Source organism: Balaenoptera borealis, assembly GCF_965194805.1.
Source record: "Balaenoptera borealis genome assembly, chromosome: 1".
Lineage (NCBI taxonomy): Eukaryota > Metazoa > Chordata > Mammalia > Artiodactyla > Balaenopteridae > Balaenoptera > Balaenoptera borealis.
In genome coordinates, this window is record NC_138860.1 from 35,143,261 (window position 1) to 35,163,603 (window position 20,343).

The window sequence follows — 20,343 nt, forward strand, 5'->3', positions numbered from 1 at the left end:
TCACACAAGTTACTTCACCTCATTGAATCCCAGTTGACACATGTAACTAGGGACTCTCCCTCCTCGTGGGGAAGATGGGTGACGGTGCAGGCAGGCACTTAGAGTGCCTCTCTGTGCTGAATGCTCAGCAAGTGGCAGCTGTGACCACCATGGGCCCTGGAAAAAACAAAGAGAAGGAGAGCCTGGGTGCTGTTCACGTCTGGTCGAGACTAAGAACGCCTCGCTGCTTCTCGGTGCCTCACTGGTTCAGAGCATCCCCGAGCATCCCTGTGCTGCTGGAAAACCTGGCGTCCTCTGAGTTGCTGGGGCAGGAGGAAGTATGGAGTTCATCACGCTGGCCGTGCTGGCTCAGTAGCAGCGCCCTCTGGCCTGGGCAGAGCTGGCCTCCACCGGGAACTGCTGGGCCCCACTAAAAGTCTCCGTCTGGCCAGAAACCCTGAGGGCAACCCCAGCCTTGTTCCAACTTGAAGGCTATGTCTGTCTTCTTTTTTGCAGGGAGCTTTCAGTTGTCTTCAAAGACTTTCTCTCCAGCCCAAAGGCGATGACTTTCTGGAGGTTGCACTTTGTGTGACCCCACATCAGGTGGGGAGAGAGGCAGAGGGCTGTCAGGTGACCTGGCAGACTGGAGTCAGAAGATCTCTGTCCAAACTGTAAGCTCCAGGTCCTTCACTCCATCTCCCTAAGCCTCAGTTTCCTCATCTGTAGAATGGAGATGCACCTGTGATGATCAAATATACAGTAAAAGCACTGTGTTAGCAGGAAATCTGCCTGAAGCACACTTTCTTTTTCTTAGGATGGTTGTGTTACAGACAGTTGTGGAGACTGAAATGGGCCTCAAGTCAAGTCAAACCAAAACAGGATCAGCCAGGGGTTTCAAAGGAACATGATGAGGCTGTGCTAGTTCTGCTCCTGCTGCTTGGGAGGGACCTATGGGTGGGCAGGTGAGCATTGGGTAGGGAAGAGAGGCTGAGTGGGCTAGCTGCAGAGACTTTTCTGGGGTTTTTTTCCACTCACTCAACAACCAGGAACGGGTATCCCTTTATTGGTTCTATTGGGAGATTCTAAGAAAAGATAAGACATGGGTGGCCCCATCCTTGAGAAACCCTCAGGCAAATGTGGGGGCAGAGATCATTCAGTCATTCAACAAACACTTATGGAGCCACTTGTGAAAATGGTTGTGAAAGATGCACAGGATGGATCAGCCATGGTCCCTGCTTTCTAGAAGCTTATAGTGTGGCAGGGAAGATCATTCATGGCACATAAGGCTGTATTTTCATAAGAGGAATTACCACTGTGCCAACTAATTTTGTGAGAACTGAACGAACATGGGGCATGAGTGCTCAAGGCCAGGGAGGCTCGACTAAGGAAGGCTTCCTGAGGAGGCTGGAGCTAGGCTAGTGGGACCAGAACCAAGAGGCCACACTGAGGGGAGGCGGGGTGTCCCTTCAGGAGAGTGATGTGTGACGAGCTAAGAGGGCTGCTGGTAGGTGGACTGGGGCCCTGGGGCAGTATGGGCCCCTCTCCAAAACTCCCGTCAGCCATGCAGCTGTATTGCTGCCTTGCTCTGTAGGGGGGAATAAACTGCTTATTATTTTCCCCTCAGCCTCACCCAGGCATCTCACCATGCTAAACACCAGAGTGAAAAGGAGCTGTAAATGTCTAGCAGGGGCACACATCAGATCTGGCCACTGGAGTGGCAGGGCCTGGTTGGCTCCTGGCTCATGCTGACCTCAGTCTAGCCAGAGGCACCAGGCACCTGGGTCACCTGCTTTGTGTCTGAGTTAAAACCCGCCCATGTTGGGGATGGCGACTCTGCCTCTGTCTGCTGGGTCTCTCTGTCCAGCTGGCCTGGTGGATTCACATAAATATTGATTGTCTGCTCAGCCATCTGGGAAGGGAGAGAGAGAGAGAGAGAGCGAAGCCGGGCAGTGGGGAGAGCCCTATCAGGCAGCCTTGGATGAATAGAGTGCTCATGCTGAAGGCTGACCGAGGCCCTCTTTGGCTTTCTCCCCGTAGGAGAGGCAGGAATCCTAGGGTGGAGAACACCCTGGAGGTTGGTACGCACCAAATTCAGAAGAGTGCTAACCTCGGAGCACTCATGATGAGAAGCATGTCAGCAGAGAGAACAAGGGGGGGTCTACGGTGGTATTGGTGGTGGTTTATTTATTAAGCTAAGAAAGGCTACACACGTGTTTCTGATCTTGTTCTTTGTATCTTTCTCTGTGTCTGAATAGTTCATAATACATTTTGTTTAGTGACCTTGAGAGTTCACTGACTCCTTCCTCAAGCCTCTAGGCAAGACTTGAGCAATCTACTGGAAATTGGTGATGTTCTAGCCTAAGTTTAAAGCTTTGAAGAAGGAATTCCCAAGACCCCAACACAACCCAGGCCGCGTCCTGCTCCCTGCTGCTCCTCCAGCTTGGTCAGGGGATGTTGTTCCTTCTCTGGACTCTGGGCAGCAGCCCTATAGCATTCCTTAAGTCCCCCAGTCAGACTGTAAACTCCGTGGGAGCAGAGACCCCCCCTGTGATGGTGCTGGGCACACAGCAGGCACTTAATTAGTGCTTGTTGAAACGCTGGGAAAAAATCAGCCCAGGTGAGAGTGCTTTCATAGCTGGGGAAGCGTGACACAAAGATCACAAGCTTTGGAGTCAGACTTGGATTTGAACCTGAGCCCTGACACATATCAGCTGTGTGACAGGGGGTGGTGTCACTTCACCTCTCTACTCTGGGGTTCCCTGATCTGTAAAAAGGCAATAATGATAGTGCCTACCTCATGGGGCATTACACGGTTAAACGATCTAATGTACAGAATGCAGCTGGTCCATAATAGGTGCTCAAATCCTAAAGTCCCCAGCCCCCATCTTGAGCAGTTCAATTCCCGAGAACCTTCTTGAAGCTCCTGATGGAGATGTTCTTATAGCTTTGTCCTTGTCTTAGTCTGTTTCTGTGTCGTCTCGTTTCTGATTCTGTCATAGCTCTTTTTTTTTTTTTGTCAATTTTTCTTTCTCCCCTTTCTGTTTCTCTCCTTATTACCTTTCCCCCCAACCCACTTTCTTAATTATCTTCCTCTCCACCCCTTCCCTTCCTCCTTCTTTCCCTCCTCCTTTCTCCTGATTCCTACCCTCCAGGCCCTCTGTGTGACTGTACTTCTCACCTTGCTGGCTCTGTTTCACGTTCCTCTATTCAAGGCATAGGATGAGTCTCCTTAGGGCATTCAAGGAAATGAGCGAGAGGAAACCAGACAAGGAGCTGCTCTCCACGGAGGCCATGTTTGATAATCAGTCATTTCTGGGAAAAGCTCTTAACTCTTGGAACCCAAATGGCTCCTATCCCATGGTTATTGCTCCTACTTCCCAAGGGCCCCAGTCTCCATCAGGGTCCTCTGCAAACCAACAGCAAGGCCTTGAAAATCATGTCGTCCAGGCAATGGACTCCTTCTCTGAGTCCAATCCCAGGTCAGGATTCTGCAGGACCCTGGAGGGAGGGGACGTTGTTTGGAGGATCAGGAAGCTCTCATCTAATGGGCGAGTCAGCACTCTCATGAGTCAGACCTGACACAAGCTCAGAAAACAAGCAATAAATAGAAAGCAATCTTCTTCCTGAGCGCTGAAGAGCCGTGCCATTTAGAGCAAAACAGATTTAATCAGAGAAGACTTCTTGGAGGAGGTGAGTATGGGGCAGGGACTGAAAAGAGGTACTGGGGGGTGGACACCAAGATAGAGGATAATGGCCCAGGTCCTCTCAGAGGGCAGGTGAGGGTACCCAGGTTGTGTTGTGTTCAGGAACTGTGCATTTAGTTTCACAGGTTGGAGCCAAGAACCATCATAATGAAGTTAGATTGGTAGGGAAGGGACAACGGGAAGACAGGTCTCCCCAGAGCAACTGGGTCAAATCCAAGGATGTCAGGCTGTCAGTCTCTGGGACATGCAGATGCTTGGGCTGCTGGTGCCACTCCCCTCCTGGAAAAAGTGCAAATGGTGCAGTTACTCCCCTAACCCTGAGCCCCCTAGACTGCTTTTTGGGAGAAGCCCACCCTGCAGGAGGGAGGGGCAAGGTGAGGTGGGGTAGAAGGTGAGTGATTTCATTTGACTTTCTAGTATGTGGGGGTGGGGGGGAGGGTATATCAGGATCTTAAAGTATGCATCTCTGCTTTTATGAGTCTATGTGTGAACTAAGATCCCACATGCCGCCAGCGTGGCCAAAAAGAAAACAAAAGTTAAAAATTAAATTGTACCTGAAAAAGACATGTTTTTGTAAATCTGTGTAAATGGGAGCATATGTGTATGTATATACATGAGACCCAGGGCCATACCCCGACTGTTTTTATTAACAAACCCTTTTGGTCCTACTGAGGTGTCTCTCTTTTGTGGCCTGAGGGCCCATCTAGCTCTCCTGCTGATCAGGGGATGGGATCTGGGACCTTGGATTTGGCTGAGCCCAGTTGCATTGTTCTGCACTGTGATGCTGCAAATTGGCTGTGGAGAGACCCAGGCCCAGATGGAATCAAATGGGGAGAAACTCTGCTTTCCTCTCTGATGAGGCTGGTAACAGCCCGGCCTGCAGGGAGGAGGGGCAGAAGGATGGGTAGTTGTTTAGGAACTGATTCACCAAAGCTCACCCAACATGTGTTTTAATGAGGTTCTTTTTTGCTGGGTTCTGTGGGGAGAGTTGTGACAGAGCAAGGGATTCCTTACATCCAAAGTTTCCCTGGCTTTCTCCTGAAATTCTCCTTTTCCAGGGAAGCTCAGCAGCTAGAACTGGAATCACCAGGTTGGCACCTTCCCACCTTCTTGCCATTCTTCTCTCCTTGTACCTCCTCCCTCCTACTGCAGCAGCCCAGGCTGGGCCGGGCAGAACAGAGTGGGCCCTCAGCCCCTTGAAGCACTTTGGAATGGGAGCGGTTGGGCCAGCCTGCAGCAAGCTGGGCCAGCACACACCAGCATCCAGGTCTTCCCCTCTGACTGTCAGAGAAGCCTTGGTTGCCTCAGATGAGAATAATCTGGGCAAGCTTCTGGCCCTTTGCTCTCAGGTAGCCCTTGGTTCTCTGCAGGTAGCCGTCTCAGAAAGCAGGGATCAGAGATCTGAGGCTGTTGTCATGAATTTTTCATCTGTTCCCTTGGGAGGGGGGACTGTGGCCCAGGGGAATGCTATTTGTGGGCTCTTATCAGTAAAACCAGACAGGGCTGGCGGTCGGTGCCCAGGAGCAGTGTGGGCCAGGTGAACGGGGCTGTGTACTCACATCTACCCCCATCCTCTGCATCTGTCTCTATCACTGTCCTATACATTCTCCCTGGAAGAAGAAATGTTACCACATTTTACTTGCTGTTTCTGGGTCTTTGTGTCGTTATTGTTTTGAGAATGTGCCCTTCTCTGTACTTGTCCACCCTCTCAGACTGGAAATTTCCAGGGCAGAGGCCATATGTCCCCAGCATGGAGCCCCTTAAGGGCTCCTTACCTTTTCCCTATAGCCTGCCTTCTGGGCATGTAGGGAGCCCAGTGGGGTGGGGTGGGGATGGGGGTTGAGCATGGTTTTGACCGATTGGGAAACTTGTCTCCTGCTGGGAGTCCTGGGCTGGCAGGAAGGTGGTGGAAGCCTGGAGCAAATCATTAGCTTCTTCTTCCAAAAACCTCCAAAGAAATCTCCAAAGCACTTTATGAAGATCTATATGTCCTCCTACGACGTCTGGGAAACCAGAGGACAAAATCACTACTTTTCTCTATCAGAGTAGGGAACCCCTGAGAAACCTAGCATTTTAGCCAGACAAACACATCTGGGAGTAACAAAGTCAGAGTTCAAATGCAGAACCCTTCTGTCTCCAGTCGTCAGCTTGGCCCCCCTACCCCTATCTGGTGGGATTTTAGTAAGTTGGAAAATTAGCTCATTGGCCTCAATAAGAGCTATTGAAACAGCTCACCAACCCTCGGTGGTTTTATGCAGTCAGTCCACTCACTTGCTCCTGATAATGGATCATTCTGTCTGGCTGTACAGTGAGACTGGTCAGACGAGGGGCTGCGTGCATACAGAAGAGAACCACTGGTCTGACTGAAAGCAAGTTTCCAAACACCATAAAGGGAGACGAAGAAATAGAATAAAAGAAGAGGGGAGTGAGGCTTAGCGGCAGGCAAGTAATGCTGTGGAAGGACCTGTCTGCAAGGCTGACCTGGGGGCTGCAAGGGGAAGGCAGCTGAGCCTAAGGATGGACAGATCACTTCCTGCTGAGACCAAGAGCCAGATAATAAAGCAAGCTGGCCAGAGCAGCAGGCTGACAGAGGGGGGCCTGGCTCGGAGGGATGGATGGGGCCAATCCAAGGCAGAAACTAAGACTTGGCTGAAGAGGGCAAGGAGGGCTGGTAGGGAAGGGACCAAGTTGTCCTTGGTCACCTGTCTCCAGCTTCTAAGAGTGACACCCCTCAAGCTTTTAAGAGTATGGCTGAGAAGGGGAGAAGTAAATTGGTACTGAAGAGGATGGGGAGGTGTGGCAGGGAAGAGACAGAGGCAGGCAGGAAACCACTGGAAGCCTGGAGGGTGCAGGAGAGTGTGGGAGAGGTTTGCACCCACACCTTCTGGGTACCCAGCCCAGGCCTGACGATAGCCAAGACTGCCATGGGCAGGGGGTGGGGGAGGTCTGCTTTCCTCTTCTCACCGTGTGTCTGCCTGCCCCAGGAGGAAGAATGGAAAAAGATGCATTTACCAATTGCTTCCAAATGTTAACGCCTCTCACATAAGCACACCCCACCCCATCCCCTTGTCACCCTGCTTCCGCAAACAAACATTGGCTTCACTTTGTCTTACTTTCCCGGGACTGGGGGCAACAGTTGCGTGCACAGAGAAGAACTTGGTAAGTGCTCAGAATTCCTTTGGGAGGTTGGTGTGTTTTGTGATCTGGAGCTATTGTTATATCACATTAGAGTTTAAGCTTGCTCCTGTTGGTATCTTTAAAATCAATGGCAATACATAAAGGTTTTATCCAAATCAAGGCATATATCTGCAGGTGCTAAGAATTCATGTGGGAGAGATCCATTAGCAGTGCATGAACAGCAGAAAAGGGGCAGAGAGGAGGCCAGGGCCTGAGATCAGAGGCTAGGACCCAGCATGGACACAGAGGTCCTTGGCATTTTGTCTGACACCGGCCAACTGGGGGCCTTGGAACTGCAGCCAGAGGAAAGCAAGCATTAGGGAGGCTGGGCATGGTTGTCTGTTCATCCATATCTCAGCCACATTCTGGGCAGATGAGACGCTCGTGTTTCTTGAGGACATCCGAAGGAGAGATAATCTGAATGAAAAGCCTAAATGGGGGTGAGAGAATTCCAAGGGCTAGTGCTCCCTCTTTCCCAACAGAAGGTGGGCTGTGTAGCTCTCTGATCTGAAGCCAGAAGGGTGGGGCAAAGCTCCTACAATTTGAGTTTTTATGAATCTTATTACTATCAGTGATGTTGTAAATGATTAATAAGGCATTTGAAATGGAGGCTTGTCCAGTGGAGATGAGGAAGGAAGGAAGGAAGAAAGGGAGGGAGGGAAGGAAGGAGGAAGATTAGTATTTATTGAGTGCTGACATATCAGGCGCTCTGCTTGGAGCTTTCACACACCTTATCTCTGTAGTTTAACCTAGGCAGCTGCAGTCTAAGGGTAACTCCTTGCCTCCCACAGCTTCTCCCTGTTTACCTTTCCTCCATCTGGGCCTTTGGAACTCAGGTCCACATTCCCTCTGAGTTTCTGGTCCCAGGGGCTGTCTTGGAGTTGTTGCATCAAGGAAACAGTTTACAGGGCCTCCTGGCTGTCACTGACTCAAGACTCCAAGCCAGGAATGGAGCAGACAGTCAGCTGGAGATTTGTGGAACAGGCTTGGAGGGAGAGGAGAGGGAGGAGGAGGGAGGGAAGAGGGCTCTCAACACTACTCTTCATCTTCCCCAATCAGCACAGTAACCCTTGCCCTTGACAGGCGCTCTGGGAAGGATACTGGACTGGAGTCACAGCCTATGTCCATCCTCTCCTCTCCTGCTGCTGATTGGGAGGCTGGGGCTTACTCCTCACTCACTTTTCCTCTCAAGGCTTCAATTCCTCCTTGGTGGGAGCTCAGGAGCTATTTCTCAAGGCCTGGCACAATTCTGACCTCCCAGAATCGAACTTGCAGTAGAATGTAAGCTCCATGAGGCAGGGACTTTGCCTGTTTTGTGCACAGTTGTGCCGGAACAGTGCCTGGTGCATAGTAGACCGTCAAAAAATATTTGTTGAATGAGTCTCCTATCCTTTCTTCCCTCAGAGAGACATCCTTTCCTAGGAAGCCCACATCTCTCTGCCCTTGTACTTGCTCCTGGCAGCAATGTGGGCAGCACAGGGAGAGATGCAGGTTCTGGCTGTTCTCACACAGCTTCCTTGGGGTCCTGGTTTCCCAGCAGGCTCAGTAACCTGCTGTGGAAATACCAGCCTGTCCCTTCCTCTGGTGGAGCAAAGCACAGTGGAGGCCAGGGTTCTTCTTGGCAAACTCCAGACACGACCGCTCGAGGCTTTGCCACTGCAGAGTAAATGACTACAAACAGGTGTTTCCTCTCAACCCCACAAACTCTTCAGAGATGGCTGGGCTGGGGTGGAGGGAACCTCTCCCAGAGGCTCGGTTTACCAGGTGCGGAGAGAACACTGTTTCCTCACCCTCCCGGCCCAGGTCATGTTTGTGAAGCACCTTGAGCACCGTGGACAGGAAGAGTCCTCCAGAGGTCATTCCTCTGCCGCAGGCACCCTGGGTGCCTCCCGACTGGCAAACTGGTCAGAAAGGGAGATCAGTGTCCTCTGGGTCATTCAGTCTTCCTGCTTCCCTTGCAAAGAATTCCCGTCCCTACATAACCCCTTTCCAGCCAGCTTAGGACCTGAGCAAGGTTACAAGTCCATCCCACTGTGGAGGGGCGAGCACATCCTTGGGCTCCAGGCGGCCACAGGCTCTTCATTCAGTGGGTGTGCCTGCAGTCTGTGCCCTAGGCTTCAGTGCCAATAGTCTGTGGGGCCCAGTGCCAGCACCATGGCAGAGGCTGGAACCTGGGCAGCCTCTTGCCGACGGCAGGCTGGACTCTCCCCGACAGATATAGAGTGAGCCCTCCTGTAGGTGGGAAGAAAACATGGCTGCCGTTCTACATGGTCTCCTGGAATCGCTGCCTGAGAAGGAAAATGGGGGTAGATTTGCTTCTCCCTACCTGCTACCCATGTCATACCAGAACTCAGGGAACTAATTCTGGGTCTTGCAGTCTCCCTGTTCATTGTTAGCCTCCTCCTCCCATGGTCTCCCGGGTCACCCAGCTCATCCAGCTCAGAGGAACTCCAGGTGGGGAGGCTCTCCTTAGAGGCTGGGAGAGGTGGCTGGGTGCTTCCACCACACTAGCCATCTGGTCTCTGGAGCGACCCCCCAAGGGCGCCGCAAGTTGGAAGCTGCTCTCTGCCTGTTTGGAATCTTTGCTTGGGTTCCAGAAGGACAATAGTGTCATTTTCATAAGCTTTGGCGCATTGCTGCACACTCCCTGCTCCTTCTAGGGGGCTCCCTCTCCTTCCTCCTCCTTGTACCTCTCTTCTTGGTTATTAGCAGGGCCTGGGAGGGCATCCTGCCAAGAGACGGCCAAAAGGCAGAGCAGGCAGCCGTGGCAGTGGCCGTGCCAGCAAAAGGACGGGCGATTAAAACAAAATGATTCATCTTGGGAATGAGTGCAATTCGCTTTCCACTTACAGGAACTGGGGCTGGGCTCCAAACAGCCTCTGTGGACTCTGAGGGGAGATGGGAGTCTAGGCCATTGGCTGTTAAGTAATGAACTCCACGGAGTGCTCCCTGATGACTCTGTGGAGGGGGGATCTGGCTGGGAGCGTGGGTGGGTGAGCCAGAGAATGGGCAGGGGAGGCCAGAGGCTGTACAGCTCAGTCAGGACACAGGGGAGAGTGGGGGCAGTGCTTCTGCAGGTGCCCTGGAGGATCCAGAGCAGTCCTGGGCACCATCATTGTTGGAGACCTCCAAAAACAGTCAGGCTGGGGCCACCTCACCCTTTGCTTTGTCACCAGTGCCTCAGGAATCCACAGGCTATTTAAAGAGCATTTGCTGAGTGTGCCAGGCATTAAAGAGCTGGAGATTAATAAGGCGTGGATCTTGTCCTCAAGGCATTTATAGTCCAGGGGTGGGCAGTCAGCAGGTCAACAGAGGAGTGCAAAGGATAAAAGCACTGTGATGGAGACAAATAGAGGACATCATGGGACCCAAAGTGTGGCGATGCCAATCCTATCTGGTGGGGGTGGGGGAAGTGAGGAAAGGCACCTAGGTGACTCGAGCTGTATGCTGAAGATGACTAAGTGTTCTTCATGTAGATTGGGGCGGGGGTGGGGTGGGGCAGCAGGATGGAGTGAGGAATTAATTTAGCTAGAGAGATGAGCCTGAGGAAAGGACATGTGAAAAAGCCTGTTTAAAAAATGCGGACTTCCATGGTGGCGCACTGGTTAAGAATCCACCTGCCAATGCAGGGGACATGGGTTCGAGCCCTGGTCCAGGAAGATCCCACATGCTGCGGAGCAGCTAAGCCCGTGCACCACAACTCCTGAGCCTGCGCTCTAGAGCCCGTGAGCCACAACTCCTGAGCCCACGTGCCACAACTACTGAAGCCCACGTGCCTAGAGCTCCTGCTCTGCAACAAGAGAAGCCACCGCAATGAGAAGCCCGCGCAGTGCAACGGAAAGTAGCCCCCACTCGAGGCAACTAGAGAAAGCCTGTGTGCAGCAACAAAGACCCAACGCAACCAAAAATAAATTAAAAAAAAAAAAAAAAAGAATAGTTAAAAAAAAAAAATGCTGGTATTTGAACGGCCTGACCCAGCTGCCGTTGGGGAGGGGATGCAAGCGGAGATGGACCAAGGGTTCAAGAGGGCCTGGGAACACCATGCTGTGGAGCCTGCCCTGATCCCAGCCACTGAAAAGTTTAAATCAGGGATGTAATGAGGTCAAGTTTGCACTTTTAGGCAACTTTCAGCCACCTTGGGTTTTTTCAATCATGTCTCATCCAAGCCCACTATATTCTAAAAAAGAATCTGAAACATGTATGTCAAACTGTTAGCATTTATTTGAAAAGGGCAGTGGGTATGTGAGTATATGTTATTTTATTCTCTGTACTTTGAGTTTTCAAATTTCAAAATTAATAATGAATTTTTGTGCATCCATATGATAGAATACTGTGCAGTATTGAAGAATGAAAGTGAAATACGTATTCTGTCACGACAAAATGCTTGTAATATGTTTTTTTTTTAAGAATTTTTTTTTAATTAATTAATTTATTTTTGGCTGTGTTGGGTCTTCATTGCTGCGCATGGGCTTTTCTCTAGTTGCAGCGATCGGGGGTTACTCTTCGTTGCGGTGCGCGGGCTTCTCATTGTGGTGGCTTCTCTTGTTGAGGAGCACGAGCTCAAGGTGCGTGGGCTTCAGTAGTTGTGGCACACGGGCTCAGTAGTTGTGGCTTGTGGGCTCTAAGGTGCAGGCTTAGTAGTTGTGGCACAGGGGCTTAGTTGCTCCGCGGCATGTGGGATCTTCCCGGACCAGGGCTCGAACCTGTGTCCCCTGCATTGGCAGGAGGATTCTTAACCACTGCGCCACCAGGGAAGTCCCTACTTGTGATATGTTTTTAAGTTGCTAAACAGGATGTATATAGTATGATTCTATTTTTGTAACAATAATAACAACAAGTAAATAAATAAAATGGATCTGGAAGGAAACTATTGAACTATTAACAATGGTGAAGTTACGTTTGAGGGGTGGAATTTGGATACAGACAGAGAGAAGGCAGAATTTTCTTTTTCTATTTTATGCCTTTTAGAGTTGTTTGATCTTTAAAACGAACCTGTATTATTTCAAACGAAAGCCTCCTTTTTAAATTGCTAACTCTTTATTTTGATGCAATTTCAAACCCAGAGACAAGTTGCAAGAATAGTAAAGGCATTCAACTATACTTCAATTAAAAATAAAAAAGAATAGTAGAGGAGCTCATACTTTTTACCCAGGCTCATCCCTGGCTTCCATCTTGCCCCACACAACACACATTTGTGAAAAGATTACCTCCATTTTGCAAACTCCAGTGGCCACTTTACAGTCTTTCCCTTCTAGACCTCTCTCCTGCTTCTGACCCTGCTGTCCTCATAGCTTCCTGAAAGGCCTGCTGTCCCTCGGCCTAAATCTCCTCTGCTCCTCCTCCTACTTCTCCAACTCTCCTTTTGTGTTCTCCTTCTCAGGGCCCTCCTTTCCAGCACCCGTTAAACACTGGGGTTTCTCAGAGTTCCAGCCTGGGCCCACGACTTGGCTGTGTGTATTTTCTCTTTGGGAGAGCTCATCCACTTTCATTTACTAAAACTACTGTCTCTACGCTGATGAAGCCCACATCATATCTGCAGCCACCAGCTCTCCCTTTAGTTTCAGATGCCCATATTCAAATGCCTGGGAGACACATATGCCCTTAGATGGTCTACAAACATTCTGAACTCAACAGTCTCAAACGCATCATCATCTCCTCTCCCTCCTGCTAACTGTTCTCTTCTGTGTGTCCTTCATCTCAGGTAATAGCACCATCATCTTTCACTTTGACAACTGTAATCAACTCCTAATTGGTCTCCCAGACTACAGTCTTCTGCCAGATAATCCCCCTCTGTCAAAGTGACAATCCTTAAATGCAAATCTTATTGTGTCTTGCCCTGTCAATGGCTCTCATCCCCTGCAGGTCCAAGAACCTTAGGCTGGCACATGTGGCTCCTCCCAGCCTCTCCAGCGTATCTCGCGCCCCTGCCCGCCCCATCCCCATCAGCCCATGCCTCCATGTGTCTGATGAAGTTGTTTTCCTGGCAGGGACCACCTCTCACCTTTCTTTCCTTGGTTAACCCATCCTTCAACACTGAGCTCAATGGGCATCTCCTATAGGTTAGGAGGAGTGTCCCTTTAATGTGTAATTGCATTCTTTTTCTTTCTTGTATCTATCCATCTACCAAACAATTTTTAAAATCTTGGTTTTTGTGTTTGTCTCCCTCACTGCTCTGTAAACCCTGGAAGGTAAGGGGTTTGCGTATCTTTATATACAATTATATACCTTTATATCCTTAGTGCCTTAGCACAGTGCCTGGCACATGATAGACACTAATAAATGGTTGCTCAACTGAGGTGGGCATTCGCTCTGGCCTTCTCCACACCTCTCCCCCCTCCTCCTGGCTGCAGTACTCTTGACCACATGTCTCCTCTTTCTCTGTCCCAGCCCTTGGCTCCAGCCCCTGCTCCACCGTCCGCCTCTGTCCCTATCCTTGGGCTTTGCTCCTACGTGCTCCTTCTCCTGCTGCTTTCCTCCCTCACGTTCTCTTCTGCTTCTTCCCTTCTATTTTCAGCAGCTCTTGCTACCCTCTCATATCTTTCCAGATGCTTCTCTCCCACTATTCTCCCCTGTGGGGGCCACTCAGGGCAGTTCCAGCCCACTCCTGGCCCAGGGGTCTGGTGTAGGACTTTATATAATTACTTCACAATGGGGCTTAATGATTGTGAAGCATTTTCATCTCAACCCACACAATTCCAGATTTACAGCAACCAAGACTTTATGCTTACAATTGAACTCACACCCCACTAGGCCCCTAACTGGAGTGTCTTACGGAAAATGTATCTTCACAGCCCTTTAGGGAAGAGGGTAACTTGCTAACAGGCTTTTCTCTCTAATAATACCTGTAAGCGTAAGAACCTAACTTTGCTCTTTAGTTCTCCTTGGCACCCCATCTCTGTAAGGATCCCATTCATCACATGCATCCAGGCATTTACCGTGTTATAAGCTGATCTGCTACCATGTGAGGGGTCTCGGGGGTACACATTCATTCCGTCATTCACTTGTAAACTTACTGAGCTCCCACTAATGCCACCCACTGGATACAGACAAGGGGTCATGGATGAGTATGCCCTGCTCAAAGATCCAAAGGAACTCATGGTCTGGAGTGGAAGACAAATATGCAAAAATTTTTAATAAAATAAGAAGGGTGTGGTGGAGGTACCAGGTGCTATGGGAACATGGAAGGAGCACCTGAGCATGCCTGGGATGGAGGAAGGTTTTAGAGAAATGACATTTGAGGAATGAACGGGAATTGATGAGGCAGACGAGGAGACAGTGAAGCGGACATTTGTCATGTGTTTGATTGCCCAGTGTCTGAGCGCCCTTCTTATTTCAGAGGGATTCCCTATTGCATGAGTCTCGGTGCAGGCAGGATTCCACCTTCTACTCCACATGGTGGGTAGGGGCGGGGGGAGCATGGTGGTGCAGATTTTTTCTCTCCCTGCTTCCCCCACAGCATGGGTGTGGGCAGAGTAAGGGTAGAGGGAGGATGAGCCCTGGAACCTGAGCTCAGCCAATCTGATGCCCCCGCAGGGTCTTTGGGACTTTGACAGGAAGGGCAGGAACAATTGGGAATCATCACAGCAAAGATATCTAGCCTGGGAGGTGTCAGTTGAGGGTGGATGGGAAGGGGGCAGAACTAGCAGCAGTGTCTAACCAGATGCCCTTGTCACTGACCTTGGAGTGTTCTCTGCCATCTAGCCTCCCTTTGTTCCTGCTTGTGGTGGGAGCTGCCGCTCCAGCCTACCCATCAACTCTTGAGCCACCAGAATTTCTCTTTCCAGAATACTCCTTATCTGCTTAATTTTTGATAGTTGGTTTCTGTCGTTTGCAGCCAAGTTTCCTGTCTGGTCTAGGCTGGGAAGAGTCTTGAGGAAGCTAAGAAGAGCAGAGTGCAGTGTCTGGGGAAAGGTGGGCAGGGTGATATAGCTGGAGGACAGGAGAATGTAGAGAAAAAGGGTTCACAAGACTGGGAGGAGGGGCAGAGGCTCATGATGAAGGGTCTTGTCAACCAGGCTAAGACATTTGCCTTTTTCCTCATAGGAGATGAACAGCCATCGAAGAGTTTAAGTGAGGAGGGTCATGGTGAGACTTGGACTTTAGGAAGATCACAGGAGATCAATACAGGTATCGATTGGAGCAGGGCCACTGCTGCCCCTGGGGGAGATTTAGCAAAAAGGTGCCTCTTCCAGGCAGCCTCTATCCTGTGGGTTGTATTGCTTGGCTAGCAGAACGTGACTGGATTTCAACTCCAGTTCGCTCGCTCTGTTGTGCAGAGCACAGGTGGTACAACAGTTCTCAATAGCCTGGAACTTAGGACACAACACTATCCCTGACTGTAAGGAGCTTACAGTATCACCTCTACTTTGCTTTCTTCTGACACAAAGCTCCTTCTATTCTCACCAGAGAGACTGCCTCTCTGTCCCTGATTTCTGAGGAAACGAAGCCAATTTTTTAAAAAAAATTTCTATTGGAGTATAGTTGATTTACAATGTTGTGTTACTTTCTGCTGTACAGCAAAATGAATCAGTTATACATAAACATATATCCACTCTTTTTTAGATTCTTTTCCCATGTAGATCATTACAGAGTACTGAGTAGAGTTCCTTGTGCTATATAGTAGGTCCTTATTAGTTATCTATTTTATGTATAGTAGTGTGTATATGTCAATCCCAATTTCCCAATTTATCACTCCCCCGCCCCCGCTAACCACAATATTGTTTTCTACATCTGTGACTCTATTTCTGTTTTGTAAATAAGTTCATTTGTACCATTTTTTTAGATTGCACATATAAGCAACAACATGGTATTTGTCTTTCTCTTTCTCTGTCTGGCTTACTTCACTCAGTATGACAACCTCTAAGTCCATCCATGTTGCTGCAAATGCCATTATTTTGTTCTTTTTTATGGCTGAGTAATATTCCATTGTACATATGTTCCCTGGTTGTCTAGTGCTTAGGATTCAGTGCTTTCACTGCTGTGGCCCAGGTTCAGTTTCTGGTTGGGGAACAGAGATCCCACAAGACACGTGGCATGGCCAAAATAAAAAAATTAAAAAACAAACAACCAAAAAACCCCCCCAAAACTAAGCCACTTTCTTCACTGGTTCTCAAGACACAACCCTTCATTTCAAGTAGAAATTGGCTTTATAGTCAGGGCCTCTACCCCACGTGGTTGTGGTTCTCTAATTCCTACACCCAGAAATCTTCCACTGGGTTTTTCCTTAGGCATCTTCTCTTCAGTCTATTCAAGTCCTCCAGGAAAAACAGTGGCCAGGTCACTTGGCTGATCAGTGGGAAGGTCAGCTGCACTGGTGAATGCCAGTGTATGGAAGGAAGGGTTGGCCCCCTGCCCTCACCATCATGCACTGAGAGGGCCTGTTTCATGCAAAGACTCTGAACCATGGACTCTGGACTCTTCCTGCCACCAGAATCTCAGAGGTCATTTGGCCTAAGCTGCCACTCATAGTAGTCTTGTCAGTGGGCACCCAGCCTCTGCTTCCATACCTCCTGTGATGAAAAACTCAGTACTCATTGTAGCAGCTTGTGTCTTGGCTGGACAGCTCAAATCCAGCCAAGGCCCTTGTTTGATGGTGACCTTGGTCTGAGTTCTGGGATTTAGGAGCTGTAGAAAGATGCTAAACATGGTCCACTTTACAACCAGTTGCCTTTCACCATGCTTTTTTAGCCCATCTCCCCACCTCATAGTATCTCAGTTCACTTTTGGAACATCTGGAGAGGCTGAGGTCCGTGTCCCCTGTCACAGAGGGTGATGTATTTGGGTGACCTTCTCAAGGTCAGACTCCACTCTGACTCCCACTGTGGAGCTTCTGGGTCATTCCTGCACATTCCTTTCTCTGCTTGGTGCCTCTTCCTGTTCCTAAGGACTCATCCCCTCAGGTAGTCTGACTTAGCTCTCTCTGGACTGACCAACCTGAGGTGGCAGGGTGCTACCCGAGTGGGTGGGCTGCCTGGGGCACCCAGACCTCGCCAACTCCGCAGGGCTCAGAGGAGAGGAGGATGGAGGTAATTGGGGCATGCAGCTCCACCGGGAGGCTGGCAGGGCAGATTTTTTTCCTGTTTGGTTTTCATTCTCTCTCCTCCTATTAGGTTCGGCTGGGCGATTGAAACTGCTGGTGTGTGTGTGGGCAGCACAAGCCTGTGTGTTTGTGTGCTTGCACGTGTGCGTGTGCGTGCGTGCGCGCGTGCGTGTGCACAGCTGTGTGGGAGGACATCCGTGCGGGAGGCTTCAAGAGGGAGCGGCCTCTCCTTGCCGACCAACTCAGGCTCTGACAGCGCTCCCACTGAATTGGCCTTAGAAAGTTTCCTGGGTTTGACAGGAACAGAACAGAAGCTGCAGATAGGCTGCGCAGTTTCCTTGACAACCCCAAAACATGGATGGGAGAGGGAATGGTGGGAACCAGAGAGAAGGGAGTGATTTGGCTCCACCGCCAGCTTCAGCCCCTGTCTTTCCCCCTCACAATAGCTTAGGATAAAATGTTGACCTGGGGCTTCCCTGGTGACGCAGTGGTTGAGAGTCTGCCTGCTAATGCAGGGGACACGGGTTGGAGCCCTGGTCTGGGAAGATCCCACATGCCACGGAGCAACTAGGCCCGTGAGCCACAACTACTGAGCCTGTGCGTCTGGAGCCTGTGCTCTGCAACAAGAGAGGCTGTGATAGTGAAGAGGCCCGCGCACCGCGATGAAGAGTGGCCCCCGCTTGCCGCAACTAGAGAAAGCCCTCGCACAGAAACGAAGACCCAACATAGCAATCAATCAATCAATCAATCAATAAATCTTAAAAAAAAAAAAAAATGTTGACCTGGTCCCAACGTTCTCCTGGGAAACGGGGAGGGAAGACAGACAGCAGTGAGGGAACAGAGGTGCCCCTCAGATAAGGGAAGCAAGAGCCGGGCTCCAGAATCAATTTCTGGAGGAATCTGGCACCCTCGGTTCTCCTTTCTTACAAAGGGGAATTCTCTCCCTCTACCATTCACGTCCCTCACTTTCTTATCCTGGCAGCTTTGAGGACCCCTCCCCTTCCAAACTAACCCAAGAAAGACCAGAACCCTGGACTCTCTCTACCTGAGAGGAGCGGGAGGGGCAGCGAGGGGCGGGTGTCTCTTCTGATCCCACCCGCTGAACTCTGGGACCGCTCCACTCCTAGAAAGCAGGAGGCGGAAAACTGAGACTGTTCACTAGGAACAAAAGTCATTTCTTAGTAGTTAGTAAAGCTGCCTCCTCTACTGCAAGGTCCCCTCCCAAGTGAATGTGCTCATAGCATCTCCCCAGAACCAACTCCCGGGAAGACCTGTGCCTGGCAATTCTTGACAGCCCTCTGGTCTTTCCCAACATGGAGGCCTCTGGATCAAATTAGCCCTGTCCTTGATCCCTGGTCCCTTGTCTTGGGCACTAGAGTTCCTTTACTTGAGAATTATGGAGGCTCTGAAGGCATTTTTGCATAAAATTTTAAAACCAAGCAACCCTGATGCTGCACTAGTCCTGCAATTAAACCTTAGTGCTGGTTGCCCAGCCCGGCCTCAGTGCAGAGCAGACACCAGGCTTTGGGCTCCTTTGGGCACTCAGAGAAACCCTGCCTTGTTGAGGTGTCAAATGTATTTAGTGAGCAGGTAGAAGGCAGGAGGAGACACTCACAGTCTCCCCTGATGGGTTGGTCTGGGGCTTGAATGGAGGAAGGGGTGCTGGGCAGGGAGTGACAAGGCCAGGGTTCCAGTCTGGCCCAGGCTCCAACCAGCTGACTGGTTGGAGGAAGACAGCCACACTTCTGGTGGCCACAGTCCCGAGCCAAACATTGGAACACAGTCTGACACACATGTGGGGGTGGGCAGGTCAATGAAGCAGAAGATTTGCAATGAAACAGACGGTTGCTATGACCGTGATCCCTTTCTGAGTCTGGCCTTTCTGTCTCTCTCCATGCCTGCTGGGCCCATAACTCCCAGGATGTGTTTGTCAAGATCTGCCTGGCTTTCTGCCTCCATGGAATCCAGGGTTCCAGGGCATGTTCCCTCTGCCTCCTCCCTATCTGCTACCCCTTCCTCTCAGCTCCCTCACCCTCAGCAAGGCGTTGTGGCCCAGGCCCCCCATCTCCCGCCCCAGCCCAAGCCCAAGCAAAGAGAAGCCAGTGCCCACCTCCTCCTCCTGGCTCCCAGGAGAGCAGCAGAGCTGGAAGCCCACCCAGAAGAACAGAGAAGACTGAGTCTTGAGAGTTGCCAACCCCCATGGCTCTAGGAGGGCAAGACAGCTTTGAGACTGTGATAATTTTAGGACACTCCAGTAGGTGGCTGAGAACTGCTTCCGAGGAGGGCAGTGTCTAACAGGAATGAGCACAGTATGGGGAGGGAGGGAGAATGACTCAGGAGATCAGGCTCCTTCCTAAGTAGTAGTGTAACCACGTGGGTTGCCAGTAGAGAGGCCTCAGCGTTGGGCCCTTTGTCCACTCTGGAATGTTCTTCCCAAACATCATATATGCACATACACCCCATTAAAAGGGAAGAATCTTTCTCAGGTACCTTTATGGGAGGAACTGCGGACAATGGATAAAAGAGTGTCTTCTTTTGGGGGTTCTCTGAGGTCCCTACTTTGAGTGCTGGGATCTTGGTTTCCACCAGCTTTGACCTCCCTTAACCTTATACCTATGGGTCCGCTGCTTCCCCCAGGCCAAAGAGACCCCTGTGACTGGCAGCCCCGGCTGAGACTGAGACGAGAGCTGCTGGAGGTCAGGCAGGTGAGAGATCCATGATGGACAGTCACTATTTGGCCTCACCTCCCATCCTGAGCCTCTGAGAAATCTGTATGGGGGAGGACTGAGCAAACTGAGGCCAGAAGCTGTGAGCAGATGTGGTGGTACAGAGAGGAGGTGGCAATCCTCAGGCTTGGCCTGAAGCCCACACTGAGTGGTGCAGAGGGCAGTTCAAGGTGGGGTTCATATGTGCCTGGAGTGGCTATGAGGGAGCAGGAATTGGGGGGACTATGTAATAGAATCTCTAACTTCTGAAGATGCTCTACTGAGACATGCTGCAGACACTAAAGTGTAGGCCATTAAACTAGGTGATACTCCAGGGTACTTTGGGGCCCTTGGGGCACCTCTGGAACCCTTCTGCCCAATTCCCTTGTATTAGTTTCCTGGGGCTGATGAAACAATTTACCACAAACGTGGAGTTTAAAATAACAGAAATATATTCTTTCACAGTTCTGGAGGACAAAAGTCAGAAATCAAGGTGTCCGCAGTGTTGGTTCCTTCTGGAGGCTCTGATGGAGCCTCCATTCCATGCCTCTCTCCTGGCTTCTGGTTGTTGCTGGCAATCTTGGGCTTGTAGATGCATCACTCTAATCTCTGCCTCCATCTTCACATGGTGTTCTCTGTATGTCTTCTCCTCATTTTATAAGGATATCTGATGTAGAGCCTACCCTGAACCCAGGATGGCTTCATCTTGAGATTCTTAACTAATTATACCTGCAAAGAT

At 50.4% G+C, this 20,343-nt stretch overlaps 1 protein-coding gene across 7 annotated transcripts in view; it reads left to right on the forward strand.

Moving 5' to 3' along the window:
* LOC309631048 (uncharacterized protein) overlaps positions 1 to 20,343 on the forward strand; it is a 72,634-nt gene that overhangs the window by 35,567 nt on the left and 16,724 nt on the right. For 6 of the 7 annotated variants that reach the window (XR_014246038.1, XR_014246039.1, XR_014246040.1 and 3 more), the window contains one exon: positions 14,904 to 14,987. Coding sequence is in view for 1 of the 7 variants with exons in the window: in XM_082396991.1 (XP_082253117.1) it covers positions 14,904 to 14,987; positions 19,537 to 19,604 (152 nt within the window). In the remaining 6 variants the exon portion in view is untranslated. Of the gene's footprint in view, positions 1 to 14,903; positions 14,988 to 19,536; positions 19,605 to 20,343 lie in introns of all 7 variants that reach the window. The other variant, XM_082396991.1, reaches the window with a different exon arrangement.